This window comes from Fusarium tjaetaba, assembly GCF_013396195.1.
Source record: "Fusarium tjaetaba strain NRRL 66243 chromosome Unknown NRRL66243_c0000255, whole genome shotgun sequence".
NCBI lineage: Eukaryota > Fungi > Ascomycota > Sordariomycetes > Hypocreales > Nectriaceae > Fusarium > Fusarium tjaetaba.
The window spans coordinates 85,032-102,087 of NW_023501451.1; the positions used below are offsets into that span (position 1 = coordinate 85,032).

Genomic DNA, 17,056 nt, shown 5'->3' on the forward strand with positions numbered 1-17,056 from the left:
CTCCACTCTATTATAAGTAACGCTTTATAACTCTAATGCTTTGTATTATAATTCCTCAATCTCAAGAAGCTTGACATCGGTGTTTTGGTGTATCAGAGCTCTTTAGAAGACATACTTGAACTCCAAGCTTTGATCTCCCTCCCTTCCATTGCTATCCTTGCCCTCTGCGATCAACTTCTCCTTCTGTCGCATGCGGTACTTCAGAAGAGCATAAATAAGTCCAACACAAACAAGTGCCAAGACCTCTCCGCCAAGAGAGATGGCATTACCCATGACGTAACGAGGAGCATCCCCGATAGGATAGATCTGTGACGCCGCCATTCCAGATGCGTTTGCGAGTGAGATGAGCATGGAGATTGCGACAGAGCGCTTGTAGTCGGGCTGCATATTGTTCGATACCCATCTACCAATCATTAGTTCAACATTCACCACGTGGTTGGGGAATTGACATACGTTACCAAAACAGTGTTGAAGGAGTAGACGCCACCGCCGACGAGGAACATGGCAAAGAAACCAGCAGCTTTGTGCCCGGTACCAACGACTATGGCATATCCGACGATGACTAGTAGTGGGGAGTGGATGAGGCAGATGGCTCGGCGGTTGAGGCGGTCTGAGACGTAGGTGGTGGCAGCAGTGAAGATGGAGGCCAGAACGTAGACGGGAATGCTGAGATAGTTGGCTTGTAGAGAAGTGTAGCTGCATCCTGGTTAGTAGAGTCCCGAAAACGAGACTGAGATACTTACTCAAGACCCTTGAGAAGAGTAGGAAGGAATGTGCCGAAGCCAAATAGTGCAATGGAAGCGCAGAATAGTGAGACGGAAGCAAGCCAGACGAGAGGATCGGTGAGCGCCATGACGACTTGCTTCCACGAGAATCCCTCTGTTTCTTTGAAAGGATGGTTACGCTCTTTTATCAGTATCATCGTTGACTTCTCTTCTTCTGAGAGGAACCAAGCTGTCTGCGGAGAGGTAGGAAGACTCAGCCAACAAACAGCTCCTATGACAAGCGAAATCGCACCCTCAATGATGAAAAGCCATCTCCAAGCCGACAAACCATGTCGCGCACCCATAGACTGAATCCCATAAGCAATAAGTCCACCAAGTGCTCCAGAAAGTGCAATCGAGACATAAAGAACTGCAACGCGTTTTCCTTGCGACGCAGGAGGGTAGATCTGAGAGACAACGAAGGTGAGAGAGGGAAAGAGGCCAGCTTCGAAGAAACCGAGGAGGACTCTACAGGCGATGACTTGACCGTAGCTGTGAACGAAGCCAGTTCCCAAAGTGATGAAACTCCAGCTTATGATGGCGATAGCAAGGACACGACCTGGTCCGAACTTCTTGACGGCGAGGACCCATGGTGTTTCAAAGACGACGTATGAGATGTAGAAATACATTGATACGTCGTTGAATTGAGTCCCGTGCATGCCTGTATCTTCTTCGAAGCCGAAGACTCGTGCGTTGCCTAGAGTATCATGGTTAGCTTTCCGAGCTAGAGTTGAGATTAACAAAATACTTACCGATATTTGTTCGATCGAGATACGCGAATAGAACAAGCAGAGCCATCTGTGGCATGACAAACTTGTCAAATTTCGACAAAACCTTTTTCTCAACTTCAGTGATGTCGTTCATCTCGCCAGAGTTCCGATCGAGCTCTTGCTCAAGCGGCATCTTGAGCTCTGACTGTTTCTCTGCGGCGTCCATCGTGACAGGTTTGAGTGTGTATTAGCAAGACGTTGCGAGAATAAGACCTCTAAAATGTGGATTACAGGTTCTTTTAAGGTCCCGGCTGCATATAGCCATGCCCGGGTTATCGCCAAGTGATCTGCTGCACGATGGTCACTTATCCACCCCCGCATTTGATAGTCTGATAGTCAAGTTGTAGTAAACCGTCGGCGGAGATGGGAATACTCCACTAGTGGAGATGATTATGGTAAATCCTTCCTTTTTGGAGGATTGTATGTGATGGAGATGAGATAAGACTGATACGAGATGATAAGAGATCTCCAGACTGGAAACTGAAGCTGCAACGAAACGTGCGTGAATAATCTCCGTTGAGGTTCAAAAAAGTCAATCTACAACACAATCAATCAGAAGCCGTTATCAACAGAGTTCCTTAATAATTCACTACCTCTCAAAGTCAATTGAAGATAAAGTTACCGGCTGATACCCCGCGTTTTTCATCCTTGTAGCCATGCAAAGGTTATGTCATAGTTCATCGGCGAGATTGGAATTCAGTTCCGAGCTCCAATAAGCTTCCCAATAGAGACTAGTCTCCGCCGACGGCCGACGGCGGATAATGACCCCACTCTCAGCACTCGGCCGTGATCGCTAATGTTGAGAGGGAATTATGACCGTCGGGGACGATAAGGAATAACAATCAGGGGAGATTATACATAATTAGACAAGACTTGAATTTATCAAGGAGCCGTTATCAAGACACTGAGCACTGGTAGCAGTAAATATTTCGAAATCGGACATTTGTGACAGTCCTCAGCAGCACCAAATTTTGAAGTAAAGCGGCAGCATTCACACAACACCACCATCATGGGCTCTCTCGATCTACCGCCATTCAAAATCAGCGAAGTCGATCTCGCAAAATCCCTTCACGAAAGCTGTCAATTCGGCGCCGCGCACCGCTATGGAAAGTAAGTCATTCTCACAAAGTCATCATTTTCATAAAAATTAAACTGATTACCCTAGGGCTTCTACAGAAACCGGCATGGCGCGTCTGAGTCTGGACGACTCGGACAAGCAAGTTCGAGATTGGTTCATCACCTACGCCAAGTCGCTGGGCTTGAAAACATCAATTGATCAAATGGGAAACTTGTTTGCAATTCGACCAGGCAAGAACAATGATCTGCCTCCAGTCATGATGGGTTCGCATTTGGATACACAACCTACTGGCGGGCGCTATGATGGTATTCTTGGTGTTATTTCGGGTCTTGAAGTTTTGAGAACGTTGAATGATCATGGGTATGAGACTGCGGGACCTATTGGAGTGGTGAATTGGACCAAGTACGTATCTCGCTGTGAATATGCACCGTGAGAGATCGGCTGACATTTTGCAGTGAGGAGGGCGCTCGGTTTCCCAAGATGGCTGTATCTTCGGGCGTATGGGCAGATGTCATCCCTCTCGAAACTGCATGGGATCTCAAGGAGGTCTTGGCTGCTAATCCCAAGTCGATGAAGGAGGAGCTTGACAGGATAGGCTACTGCGGTGATCAGCCCGCTTCATATCGATCAAATCCTTTCGCTGCGCATTTCGAGCTTCACATCGAGCAAGGTCCCATTCTGGAAGATGAGGGTCTCAAGATTGGTGTTGTGCACGGTAAGAAATTCCCTTCACCATAAAGCCCCTGGTTACTGACAGCGAGATAGGCGTCCAAGCATTTAAATGGTTCAACATCACCGTCAAAGGCCGAGACAGTCACGCAGGCACAACACCCCTCTACGCCCGCAAAGACCCCGTCCTATCCGCCAGCAAAATGCTCGTCGCCGCCAACACAATCGCCAAAAAGCACGACGGCCTCGCAACAACTGGAATCTTCACCACCGACCCCGGCACCGTCAACACAATGGCGCACACCGTAAAATTCACCCTCGATCTGCGCCACGTCAAAGATGAAGTCCTCGCCGAGATGGTAAAAGAGTGCGAAGCTGAATTCCAGCGCATTTCTCACGATGATAGTGAGAAGGGCTGTGAAGTTGACTGGGAGCTTCTTGTGGATAGTCCTGCGGTCAAGTTTAATCAGGAGTGTATTTCTGTGGTGGAGCAGAGCGCTAAGGATGTTTGCTCGACGGTTGGGGAGGGGAAGCTTTGGAGAGATATGATTAGTGGTGCGGGGCATGATAGTTGCTACACGAATCGGGTTTGTCCTACGAGTATGATCTTTACGCCGACGAGATCGGGGATTAGCCATAACCCGACCGAGTATTGCTCGCCTGAAGATTGGTAAGTCTTTGCCTGTACTGGAAGTGTTGGAGATGCTAACATGATGCAGTGCGCTTGGTGCAAGTGTTTTGCTGGGCGCGGTTCTGCGATACGATAAGCTTCGCGCGAACAGGGATTAATAACTTGGACAGTTGATAGTTTAATTTCGTGTCTGTATTGTATAGAGAAATTGCAAATGTTGCTTGATTGAGCTGAAGAACAAGTCATGATGTGAACATTGAGCCGCTATGAGAGCGAGACATTATTTCTCTCCGGTATAAAAGTCAACTGGAGAATCATCAGATGTAACAATCTTAGGACTTAGTAATACTAAATAACTATCAACCAGAAATATGACACTCACTGATCCCATGATTGGCTCCATGATAAGGTTGTTGAACTTCAGCGAAACAGATCAAGGCAACCCTTCATATAAGCAATCAAGGCCATGAACCTATGAAATGAATATCATTAATATCACCCTACACTCCATTCATTTATTTATTCATGTTTATATTTCATGTTGTACAGTGTGATAATGTATTCCATGACAGACATCATGTCCACCAACGCTAACTACCGGCCTTCCAATCACGTGCCCCGGTTATCGGCCAACTCAGACCCCGCTATCGGTAACTCACTTCACCAATTCAATACCGCGAGCTTCACCTCAGCAACTCCCTCACAATGAATCATGACGAGCACCCGCAGCGTCAAGTCGCGGGTATAAGACGCTACCGCTCGAAATCACAAAGACCATGCGATTTGTGTCGCGCTCGAAAAGTGCTCTGCAACATCCCTGATCCGACGCGTCCATGCCAGCTCTGTCATCGCACCGGACGCGATTGCACGTTTGTGGGGAATCCGAATAAGAAGCCGAGGGATAGTCGCACGAGAAGGCTGGATTTTGAGGGTGGGGGGACGCCGATTGTTGTGCCGCAACAGGTGATTGCGCAGGATGTTGGTGTTTATGAGGCATTGCGCATGCCGGATGGTAAGAAGAAGCAATGAGATAAAAGACTTGGACTGACGGATAATAGAGGTCCAATCTTCCGGTATTGATCCAGGACTTGATTTGACCCCTCTGGATGGAGCAGTCTCGCAATCCATTTTCTCACCAGGAGGCGGAATCAACTGGGATATCTCATTCGATCACGGCATAGACGGCAGCGACCAGCCATTCGACTTCTTCGCCAACGGCGAACTTCCTAATCTCGAACCCCTCGATGATCTAACACCCTCAGACTACGGCGAACTCCCCATCGCCACTCCTACCAAAACAGCAGATCTTCCCGCCAGCCCAACAGCCCTATTCGAGCGCCTTTCATTCGACCAACGACCAGACCACTCAACCTCACTAATCGGCTTCTCTAACGAATCTGATCCTTTTTCTCTTAATCATTTCCCATATTCGAGTAGTGATGAAGTCGACTTTTATCGCGTTGCGTATCGACGGCAGCAATATGCGTTTCCGGCGAATCCCCCGATTCACTTTCTGCAGAGTCAAACGGGGACTGCGATCGAGAGCCAGAAGATTGTGGATAAGTGCATGTCATCTCTAGGTGATAGGGAACATCTTGAGAAATTGGTGGATCGAGAAACAGGCGTGGCTCTAGTGAAACTGTATGTTTATCCTCTCGTTCTATACTTGAGCAATGTACTTACTCAATGGACAGGTACTTCAGATTCGTTTTCGAAGACTTGCCAATACTGTCTCGCTCCTTGGTCTTTGAGGACTTGAATAAGTTTGTCGCAGAGGCTTCTACTGGTTTACTTGCGGGTATATACGCCCTGGCACTGCCCTTCACACCCTGGGACGAGAAGCTCTGTCTCGATAGTGCGTATTTCAAGCCAGATGTCAATGACCTTTGGCAAGTCTCCTACACCTGTCTGCAAAAGGAGCTCCACTTTCCCCGTCTCTCTACCATACAGATATTTCTCCTCTTGCTCAATCACACTCCTTTTGATGTCGTCGTTGTGGAAAACCCCTTTGTCTGGTCCTTGGCAGCGTCCATGCTGGCCATGGCTCAGTCGCTTGGCTTGAATGTCAACCCGAGTGGATGGAAGTTACCAGCGTGGGAGGTTCGTCTTCGGAGGCGATTATGGTGGGCTGTTTATGTTGAGTATACTTGGCGTGCAGTAACTCATGGACGATCTTCTATGATATCTGACGACGAGTGGGATGTCTCACCACTTACATCTGTCGATTTTACTATTGATCCCACTGCCAGCATACCGGAAAACATTCGGGATCAGTCACTGGACTATTTCATCCGTTTGTGCTCATTGACCGAGATCACCAGTGGAATCTGTCGACAATTCTTGTAAGGCCCCTTCGTAGCCCCATTTATGACTACCAATTGCTCCGGACTGACAGCAATAGCTCCCTTCGTGCTGCATCTCGGCCCCAAATCCTCGACTCTTTACTCGAGCAAGCTCGCGGTCCACGTCAGCAGCTACTCAAATGGCTAGAAGACCTACCAGAATCTCTGGCTCTGAGACCAGAGCCTAGCGACAGCGACACAGATGACTCAGTCAAGAGTCACAGATCCCTCTACGTAGCATATTACACCACGCACATCCTCGTCCTACGAGCATTGCTACGCCCCATCATTGACAGCAACACACAGCTCACCCACGTCCAATCCTCCGTAGAGACAGTCCTCCAAGCCTGTCGCGGTCTAATCCAAACAGTCATCAAGTTCATCCGTGGCCTAGATGCCAGACATCAATCAGCATTCTGGCCCGCATATACACGAAACTGTCTCGCATATCCTGGACTATTCTGCTACATGCTCTGTCTCCAGAAGCGACAACCTGATATGACGGCATATGACCAGAACCTTCTCGCGACATGGAGAAAGACTCTCCGCACGCGAATGCAGTCGTGGCCCTTTCTCCGCTTTGCTATCGTCAAGGTTGACGCGATTTACTGGAAGAAACTGTATCAGGACAAGAATTGATTTTGATTGGAACACATGGAGCAATGGTGTCGCGGGAGGTATGCTATCTATTGCAATGAATATTGGCTGAACTTAACGGGGAGGACTTTATGTGTAGTGGCCGTGGACTGAAAACTGAAATGAATAAATACTCTGATGTGTTAGTCTTTGATCTCCTGCGCTTAACTTGACATAATCTGTGTTTAAGCGCGATATACCCCATGTCGGGCGGAAGTCAAACGACTGGAACCAATGATATGCCGCGATCTCCATGAACTTAATGACTTGCAAGGGCTCCGATTGAATATGCCGAAACAAGTGGCCATTGATAAGTTCAAAGCATTCTCACGGTGAACCTACCCTGAGAGTTGAGGCAAAACTGGTGTTTATACCAATCTGGATTCAGCCACGATGGTATGGATTGGCTGACGGCACGGAACACGCTCACCCGCCCAGGGGGGCTGGACTTTAATTTAGACATGGACAAACAAAATCACTTTCGCCACGGGAGGTGGCGAGTGATTCGAAGCAGTCCCTTCAGTTAGACTTCGAGATTCCAGGCACCAAAGCCACACGTTTAAAGCTTAACCTTATAGGCCGCCGTCATCCATAGAAAGAAATTGTCCATGCTGAATATAGTTCTTGACTGTAGATGATAAACCTAGCCACGCGACATATCGAACTTTGGTCATTGGTGAAAAGTAATTTAACATCCCTCGACACGTGAGCTTGCGTGACGTTCCAGTTCCACTAGAGCTTCATAATCCACGCAGAGCTTAAACTCAGTTGACCACTGACAAGACAGCTATGCGAATTATGTCTTACAATAAGCCTTGGTAAACTAACTTACAACACGCGTGGAGCGATCTAAGCCACTCCCAGGAAACAACATGGTTCACTGGTGGCTTATTAAACCGTGCTCATGTGTCACAATGAGTTTATCGATAACACACAGTATCAAAGGCATACCCTCCCGCCCAATAAGAACGGCGGATGCTTCCCCCTCTCTCAAAGTCTGAATATTAGAGCTCCGTGAGGATGCTTCTCAAAGTCTGTGTTGCCATGGCCCGGCTGAGTCCTCACTGTGTATATAAAGCATGAATCCTCCCACATCTACGAGTTTATGCGGGACCCTCTTCATCACCTAATATACGCCAGACCTTTCTTCTACTTAGGTGTTCGAAGTCTGTGAACACTTACCATGACTAAGTCTCGTTAATATACCTTGTCCCCTAAGTATGACCATGCGACTGACCACTTCAATAGAAGGTCGCAGACAGCACTTTGTCCAGGTCGAGAAGGATCCTGATGACTTTCTCTTCCTGAATGTTACACTCACCATCTTCTGGCGTCTGTCTCGCCTGGATCATGTCAACGAGATGTGGAGTCATCCTCACCTCCACGTCGCTGCTTTCTACGGATGGGTTGATGTCGTTGAGGCCCTGCTCAAATTGGGCAGCAACCCTGATACCGAGGATTCGAAGGGATGTACCGCATTGCATGCTGCTTGCACGTCTGTAGAGGAAGGCTCAACGGAAGTAGTTCAGGTTCTGCTAAAGCATGGTGCTGACCCGAACCACCAGGCTGATGTTATAGGATTTGCTCCAATGCATTACCTCATCGAGGCAAGTCGCAACGCGGCTGAGCCATGGGACTGTATTGGAAAACTGGAGGCACTTCTGAAGGGAGGAGCCGACATCAATGCGGTGGATACATATGGCCGGACACCTATTCACCTCGCGTCTCGTATCCCCTGGTGTAATAGCGTCTTTGACTTTCTTCAAACAAGAGGCGCAAGACTTGATCTCCTCACCGTTATGAAGAGATCTATCTTGCATTACGCAGCTATGTACGGAGACCTGGATCACATTTCATACCTACGTACGCATGGTCTTACAGAACCGGATCCAGATGGCAAAGACGCCTATGACCAAACTCCGCTGGATCTGATGATATGGAGGGCTAATGCCAAACCGGAAGAGCTCTGGAAGCACATGAAACAACCCACCGAGGATGTTACCAAAGCCTTTTACTCTTTGATCCAAGAGATGAGGTTTCATCGTTGGCGGGAAGGGCACGGCACAAGCTATCAGGATGGTGGCAGTGGCTGGCGCCAAGTCGAGACTGAAAACCATTTCAACCCGGGAAATCATCTCGTTGCTCCTCTCAGCACGCAGAACTCCACCCGGACCCAGCCGCCATCAATTGAACAGGAGATGCAAGTTGGAGAGTGGTGTGCATCTTCAATAGGGGGACACGAGGGATCTTTCATAGCCGGTAGGCCATAGTTGGCATCGTCAAAGAATACTACTCCGCGCAAACCACCAAGCGTTCAAAAGACTCGCGAAAAAGAGATCAAAGGCGACTGCGTGAGGTTTCTGTCAATCATCTGATATAGACTCGGAATAAATAAAAGCATGGGGAGCAAGTCAATTACGTCTGTACTATTAATATTTGAAGAGATACCGCAAAGAAATATGCACTGACTTCTGAAGAAAGCTGGCTTAATGAGATTGAACGAATGTTGATCTGGGCTTGGCTACGTCATTAGTCTGTTCAAAAAAGTAAATGATCATGACAAACTGGAAGCTTGAGATTTTTAATTGTCAACGACGCAGTTCTGGGTCAACAAGCAGGACATTTCGGAATCAAGCATAATCTTGCCCTGGGCGAAGGGAATTATGCTAGGGGATCCAAGATGACTTGATCCAATGTATACGATATTGTAATTCCAGAGCATTCTATGTGAGGGGACTTACGGTTTGAATACGTGGTCAATCATGCATCAACTTCTACCACGCAGTACACGTTTCTTCTCAGCCGGGATTTGAAGCTTTGGCTTACAACTTAGTGTTCATTGCCCATTTAGGTTGCGGTCTTGAGAGATGCCAATTGGTTCGGCGTTGTAGCCTTGCCACCGTCAGAATTTATGGCCAAGCTCAATGGCATGAGTTTGCTACCAACCAAGACGAAGGTCTCCAATGATTCCCAAGCTCAATGAGGAATCCAATGCGTGGACAGGGAGGTCAATGGCTGGAAAATCTCCCTTACATTAGCGCCGACGGAGTGCAACGCAGGGGACGGAGGAGATAAGACCAGTGAATAAAGTTTTAGCGTGCATCAGCAGAAGCGGGAAAGGCGGCAGCATGGTCTGTAGCATCGACGATGAGACTAGGCATGGTGCTATGAAGATAAGAGGAGTGTGACATTTGAGCGTGATAGTGATTGGTTGGAGCGTGAGTGCTGGGATATTCAGTGCAACTAGAGAGATGACCGGAAGTCGACGAGTCACTACTGATCTCTAACACATGGAAATTGTTGCAGCTGGTAATGAGCTTACAAGCTTGTGCATCCTTTTCCCCGAGATGAGTGAGACGCAGCATGAGCAGGGAGTCGATGCCTAGACACGATGACTTACTACTGGTACCAGTGCGAAACCTGAACGATTTTATCTTCTGTGTACGAGGAGGTGCTTCCCATTCGTGTCTGACAAACCATAACCGCCTTACAAGGCAACCTGTGCATGATGAGTCCGTCAGCCACTAGCAGCTCTTTCGGCAGTTGCTCTCATGACAGTAACAGAACCATTCGTCAGCCCAATCTCATGATAGTAAGATGAAGTATAGTAAGGTTTCGGGGAGCAGAAAGAGACGGGAAAGCCGCAGCGGAAGAAAGTTTAATAGACGGGGCCGTCTCGATATAGATTTACGGGAAGCCCAATGACAGCTGACGTGTCGGAGTCCCACTTTGGAAGGTCGTTAATTATCTAGAAACAGCTTATCGGAGGATTTATTACCCCGTGATATTGGGATTATCCTTATTTTAGCCTCTTCTTGGGGATACTGGCAATGTATGGGGTTAAGCTTGATGATTCGCTTAATTGATGGAATTTCCAACTTGGAACATATGTCATCGCGGGCCGTGAGATACGCGTCTCAGCTGCGCAGTAACTCCTGCACGGAGAATCGAATATTTGCAATTAAGACTTGTGGCTCAGAGTTTAAATCAGCAGACAGAACTTGGAATGTCTTTTCTTTACTCAAGATGGTAATCAATTATATCACCTGCATCGCACAATGCCTTGCATCCAATCACTGCGCCATTCGGCCGCTCAGTCTCTCAACCCTGCCTGACTCAGAATCACCAGGCCTACCTCGTGTCCAACTACCGATCTACAAATCCCTTAGTAATCCCCGGACCTTTTGAAACTCGCTCACTTTATCAAATCGATATCATGAACTGAGCTTACGTGTTTCCCTCCGAGACCGGGGTCGTAGATCCCTGCACCATGCGGCTCAAAGACCATGTTACATCACCCCAACCAATCGGGAAATAGATGAACAGGGAGCATTTACGGTTCGACCTTACATTGACGTAAACTCAATCGGTGGATATAACCATAGCCTCAAACTGGCCCTTTTTCACGAGTCAAGAAAAAACTATTCGTCGTCGTAAGTCTTTTTGTGACATCAGCGCACGAACCGCTTCTGCACGGCCACCAAAGAAAATAATATGTCACTCCGCCCCTTAGTGTATACCAAGCGCCGGCACTCGTGGAACTTGTCGTGCTTGTCAGCAGTGATTAACCCGTGGCAATGCCGGGCAGTCCACCCACTCAGCTGTTATCTAGCGTGTAGAGTATGGAGCCCAAGAGGAAATGCCGTGAAGATCAAATCGGATCTACAGGAGAATCCCTTGTCGTAAATCGGGGCGCCAATAAGTCTAAGTGGGATGGAGTGGACCGGCGGTAGGACCTTTGTGATTTGATTTCAGGTTTGGTTGATCTTTGGACGTGCCATTGCAGATTAGACTTCATATTCTGCCTGTTGATCTATCGGCGAGACGAAATTGGGTAAAAATGTGGAAGGGCTATGATGGAAGCTGGCAGGCTGGACAGTTGGTATATAGAGATGGGAGAGCGCTGTGATGAAGAGGATTATCAGATCTTCATTACTCTGAGTCAAAGGATCATCTTTATTACCGCTTTGTTCATCGAGATATGAGTGTGCCGTGTTTACTACGGGAGCTGTGCGACGTACCGCCAACGGCGGTCAGGGAGAGTCAACAGTTCAAGTCCCTTGTAGCATTGAACCCAGACAGAGCTGATCTCTTGGCTGCCATTCTTACAACCCAACAACATTCCATCTCCTGCCTCTACACTATATGTCATCTCCTTGAGGAATTATCTGGTCCATGGCCAGTCTTCCAACTCATCAAGACTTACACACGCATCTACACTCAACTCCCAGAAGATGCCAAGACAAAGAGTACTCACGAGCTCTCTTCCCTAATTGAGCGAGCTTCAGCGCTAGTTAAGAGCTCTTATACATCCTTTGCGCAGTTCATTGGGTGCGATGACAAGCCAGCCCTACGTGCCCCAACAGATGAGGATGTCATCACCCGTCGCGCACTACGACACTTTGTCGACAACTTCCAACTCCCCGTTAACTCATCAGCCAAGAGACCTGTTGTTTCTATCGCACTGCCAAATGGTCCCTTAGTAGCAGCTACATGCATCGCGGTCACGACTTACTACACCGCATCGCCAATCAACCCGGCCGCTGGAGCAGAACAATTCCGAGCGGACATTCTCCAAGCCCGAGCGGACTTTATCCTCACAACCAAGGATGAGTACACAAAACTCCAACTCGATGCCAGTTGGGTATCAGATCACAATATCCAGATCTTCATCATGGACTGGACTCGAGATGAGGGCATCTCGCTAAGGACAATCGATGGAGAAGCTATTCCCACTGGCAGCGCAGAGCGAGTCGCTAACAAGGCTGATGACATTGGCCTGATTCTCTTCACGAGTGGAACGTCGGGTACCAAGAAAGTAGTACCGCTGACAGTCCACTCCATCATCGCTGGTGTCGCTTTCGTCATTGAATCATGGGGTCTCACAGCAGAAGACATCTGTCTGAACATGATGCCTCTCTACCACGTGTAAGTCACTTCACCATCCTGCTCATAACCTCTGCTGACGATGAACAGAGGAGGTTTAGTTCGAAACATCTTTGCACCGATATTCTCCGGCGGCTCTACAGTCTGTTGTCCCTCCTTCGATGCCAATCTCTTCTGGGACGTGGCTGAGACCATTCAACCAACGTGGTACTACGCTTCCCCATCGATGCACTCCATCATAATCGCAGAAGCAGCTGCGCGACCAGAAGCTTTGCGAAAAAGCCGGATCCGGTTGGCTTGTAACGCTGCTGGTGGCTTATTGCCCTCTTTGGCGTATCAGTTGAGGGACACGTTCAACTGCGTCGTCTTACCAAGCTATGGAATGACAGAGTAAGTTGCTTACGCCCTCACGATGATGGATGCTAACAGGTACAGGTGCATGCCCATTTCTACACCCCCACTAAACTACCGCCTCGATCGCGAAGGTACATCAGGTATCAGCACCGGCCCCGAACTTACCATCCTCGACTGGTCCGAACGTACCGTCCCAAATGGCACAGTAGGTCGCATCTGTGTTCGCGGCGAACCTGTCTTCCCTGGCTACCTCAAGCCAGATGGTACATACGACAAGTCACCTTTCAACGAAGCCGGCTGGTTCGACACTGGCGATCTTGGATATATGGACGATGATGGATATCTTTACATCACTGGTCGGAGTAAAGAAGTTATCAACCGTGGTGGAGAGCTGATATCTCCATTCGAGGTTGAGAATGCTATCATGACGGCGTCGCGAATGAGTGACTCGCCCATCTACGGGAAGGTTGCACAGGCTTTGGCTTTTTCGGCAACGCATGACGTTCTTCAAGAAGTCGTCGCTATTGTCCTCGTCACGCCTCCTGATGCTCCACGTGTTGATCTGAGGACCCTTCACGGTGCGTTGAAGTCTTCTCTTCAGCAGGCGAAGTGGCCCGTCTTGATCACGTATATGGATGACCTTCCTAAGAACAACAACAAGGTTCTACGTATCAAGCTTGGTCAACGGCTTGGACTTCCTTCTATCACTGATGACACACCTTACATGGGTAGGCATTGGGATGCCGTTTGTCCTTTGGCTGATACACCTCTGTCAGAGGCCATACAGTGCTCGCCTTGTGCTGTTGACTACACCAAGCTTGCGACTCATATTGAAGCTCTTGTACCAGAACTTGACGTCTTTTGCCTTCCCAGCACTCACGATGGTTCTCCAGAAGCCGTCCTTGCGCCTAAGAAGGCTGAGATCACTATTGGCTCTGATATCGCCAGCAGCATTCGGCACCAGCTGGCATCAGTCATCGACAACTACATGATCCCCTCCGAGATTCACGTCATGCCTCACCCATTCCAGAAGGATCCATCCGGTAATATCGACGTCGAGGTACTCCTCTCAGAACTCGAGCAACTCCAATTGACATCACTCAACAAACTAGCAGCCAGTACAGAAGGCCTCGTCACCAAAGCCTTCGCCGAAGTCCTATCCCTCCCACCGGCAGACATCCCCGGCGACGCCGACTTCTTCGGTCTCGGCGGTGACTCCCTCCGCGCCGGTCGTCTTCTCTCAATGCTCCGCACCGAGTTCAGCATCAGCCTTCCCATCACAGCAGTCTTTAACGGTGGCACCGTCACATCTATCGCTGCACAGATTGACAAGATGCTCGATAGTAAGACCGATGAGTCTGATGAACCCAAGGCCATCGTGGGATGTACCGAGACTTGCAGTTCTACCAACCCCTTCCTCATGATCCTTCAACTCTTCCCACTCGTGATCTTCTACCCCCTTCGTCGCGCCGTCCAATGGACAATCTTCTTCGTAACCCTCGCGCACTCTCAAAAGCTCCCTACCAACCACTCCCTCCCCGGTCGTTTTCTCAACCTCACCGTCTCCATGCTCATCGCGCGTATAATCATGGGCTTTGTATCACCTATTGTCGGCATCATCTGCAAGTGGCTCATCATCGGTCGCTATCGGGAGGGACTGTACCCCATGTGGGGAATGTACCATACACGATGGTGGCTTGTGCAAAAGATTGTTGCGATCTGCGGCAAGGGCTTCTTTGATGCGAATGAGACAACGGAGAGGATTTACTGTCGGCTTATGGGGGCCAAGATTGGCAAGAATGTCAAGCTTGAGGGTGCGGCGATTGGGGAGTGGGATTTGATTGAGATTGGTGATGATTGTAACCTTACAAGATGCATCTGTCGACCTTTTGCTGCTGAGGGGAATACATCGATGTATCTTGGTCGCATCACCATTGGAAGCAACTGTTCTGTTGGCGTGTCTTCCATCATCGCACCTGGTACCAACATGCCGCCTGATACATGCCTAGGCTTCAACTCATCAAGCTGGGAGATGCAGGATGCAAGTGAGGAGTACAGAGATCAGCTTCCAAGCGAGAAGCCCAAGCCTCACTGGGTGCTGAATCTACTCTTCACCATGCCCCTCAAGCTCATCGGCCTATTCCTCTCCGCAGTCCCTTGGATGGCCGGTCTTGTCGGCATGGTCACTACACAGGGTCAAAAGGTAAACCACAAGGCCCCATTGAGGAGCAGTGTGGACTGGTTTACTCAGCCCAACCGAATCGCCTATCATTACCTCGCTCTTGCTCTTGGATGCCTATTCGGTCCATTCTTCCTCTTCGGGTTCGTCATATTGGTCAAGTCTACTCTGGACTGCATCTTTGGCAGGTTAAGAGCCAACTCGCAATCCACGGTGGATATCTGGAGAGCGAACTTGATCAAGACGCTGTTGCCTGAGGGCAAGCTGCATCGGATGACTTCTTTGTTTGGGCAGCACTACGAGGCTACGTCTATTGCATTGAGAATGCTGGGTGCCAAGATTGGTGAGCGCGTGTACTGGCCTGGTACTGGTCCTACCATTGGCGATTACCATCTCATTGATGTTGGTAACGATGTAGTCTTTGGCTCCCGTTCTCATCTCGTCACCTCTGATGGCATTGGATCTGAGAAGGTCACCATACAAGACCGCGCCATGATCGCTGATCGTGTTTGTCTTCTTCCTGGTGTCACAGTCGGTGAACGGACCACTATGGGCTCTGGTGCCTTGACCAAGAGAAACGGAAACTATGTCTCTGACGGTACCTACGTCGGCTCCAAGGCAGGCGACGCCGTCTGTTTATCAATCGGTAGTGACACCAAGGTCTCTCGCTCTCCCATTCGCAACATGCAGTCGGAGGATACTCTCACCAACGAAAAGAAGTTCAACGATGGGAAAGACCGCCCTGGCACACAGCCCAGCATCACATCTGGAAGCGACACCGAGGCCAGTGATGGTAAAGGAGACTGGGCACAGCATCTATCCCCATTCGGTCGAGCTTTCTACCTGAAGCTAGCACCTTACCATGTCCTCGGTCCCTTCGCCATCTTCTGCTACTCTGCCTTCTTCACAGTCTTCACCGCTGTCTACTGGGATGTTCCCAGCGTCTCATCTATCCAGTTTGTGGGTATAATGTTCCGAAGCTCTTTTCCTCGTGGCATGAACGTCTGGTTCGACCTTGTCGCCATCTTCCTCACCATGTTTGCTGGCATCGCCGTCCTCTCCACGATCCAATCCATCCTTGCGCTGGCCATCATCATTGGATCAAAGTGGCTACTCATGGGCCGTCGCAAAGCTGGCAACTATGACTGGGACAAGTCTCCGTACTGCCAGCGCTGGCAGATCTTTCTCGGCATTGAGCGTCTCCGTCGACAATGCTACAAGGGCAATGGTATTCTCAACCTCCTCACCGGTACTCACTGGATGGTAATCTACTTCAAGCTCATGGGTGCCAAAATCGGCAAAGATTGCGCACTCTTTGTCAACGGTGCTCCGAGCCTGATGTTCACTGAGCCTGATCTTATCACCCTTGGCGATCGCGTCGGTGTCGATGACGCCAGTGTCGTAGCACACATCAACACACGTGGCAAGTTCGACTTGAACAGAGTTGAGATTGGCGATACATGTGTACTCCGAACGGGGAGTCGACTTTTGAGTGGCGCGCAGATGAAGAGTGATAGTTGCTTGTTGGAGCATACGCTTATCATGGGTGGCGATGTTGTCGAGGAGAAGAGGACGATGCAGGGTTGGCCGGCAGAGGAGTTTAGCGGAAAACGGATTTGATTTACATGTGGGGGAGTGATTGGGTGGTATAGAATATAGAATTCCTTGTCATGGCGTTTAGTTCGGTAGAAATAGATGGTCTTCATTCCAGTCAATTAATTCAGGCTTAGTTTCAGTTTCGCGACCT

At 49.1% G+C, this 17,056-nt stretch overlaps 5 protein-coding genes across 5 annotated transcripts; 4 read left to right on the top strand and 1 right to left on the bottom strand.

Moving 5' to 3' along the window:
• Positions 1-102: 102 nt before the first annotated feature.
• Positions 103-1,700, bottom strand: FTJAE_10829 (allantoate transport; the record flags this gene model as incomplete). Its single annotated transcript, XM_037343709.1, has 4 exons — positions 103-403; positions 454-696; positions 744-1,461; positions 1,517-1,700. 4 exons carry the CDS (start codon positions 1,698-1,700, stop codon positions 103-105), a joined length of 1,446 nt encoding a protein of 481 aa, XP_037202127.1.
• Positions 1,701-2,543: 843 nt separating this feature from the next.
• FTJAE_10830 (n-carbamoyl-amino acid hydrolase) lies at positions 2,544-4,070 on the top strand (the record flags this gene model as incomplete). The annotated part of the gene is made up of 5 exons (XM_037343711.1): positions 2,544-2,644; positions 2,700-3,014; positions 3,068-3,327; positions 3,378-3,951; positions 4,001-4,070. The coding sequence occupies 5 exons, from the start codon at positions 2,544-2,546 to the stop codon at positions 4,068-4,070; spliced, it is 1,320 nt and encodes a 439-aa protein (XP_037202128.1).
• Positions 4,071-4,617: 547 nt separating this feature from the next.
• FTJAE_10831 (transcriptional activator DAL81) lies at positions 4,618-6,893 on the top strand (the record flags this gene model as incomplete). Its single annotated transcript, XM_037343712.1, has 4 exons — positions 4,618-4,924; positions 4,971-5,553; positions 5,607-6,254; positions 6,308-6,893. 4 exons carry the CDS (start codon positions 4,618-4,620, stop codon positions 6,891-6,893), a joined length of 2,124 nt encoding a protein of 707 aa, XP_037202129.1.
• A 1,223-nt stretch (positions 6,894-8,116) lies between these two features.
• FTJAE_10832 (uncharacterized protein) lies at positions 8,117-9,160 on the top strand (the record flags this gene model as incomplete). Its single annotated transcript, XM_037343713.1, has 1 exon — positions 8,117-9,160. The coding sequence occupies one exon, from the start codon at positions 8,117-8,119 to the stop codon at positions 9,158-9,160; it is 1,044 nt and encodes a 347-aa protein (XP_037202130.1).
• Positions 9,161-11,871: 2,711 nt separating this feature from the next.
• FTJAE_10833 (coenzyme a synthetase) lies at positions 11,872-16,929 on the top strand (the record flags this gene model as incomplete). The annotated part of the gene is made up of 3 exons (XM_037343714.1): positions 11,872-12,818; positions 12,867-13,166; positions 13,212-16,929. The coding sequence occupies 3 exons, from the start codon at positions 11,872-11,874 to the stop codon at positions 16,927-16,929; spliced, it is 4,965 nt and encodes a 1,654-aa protein (XP_037202131.1).
• Between the last annotated feature and the right edge of the window lie 127 nt (positions 16,930-17,056).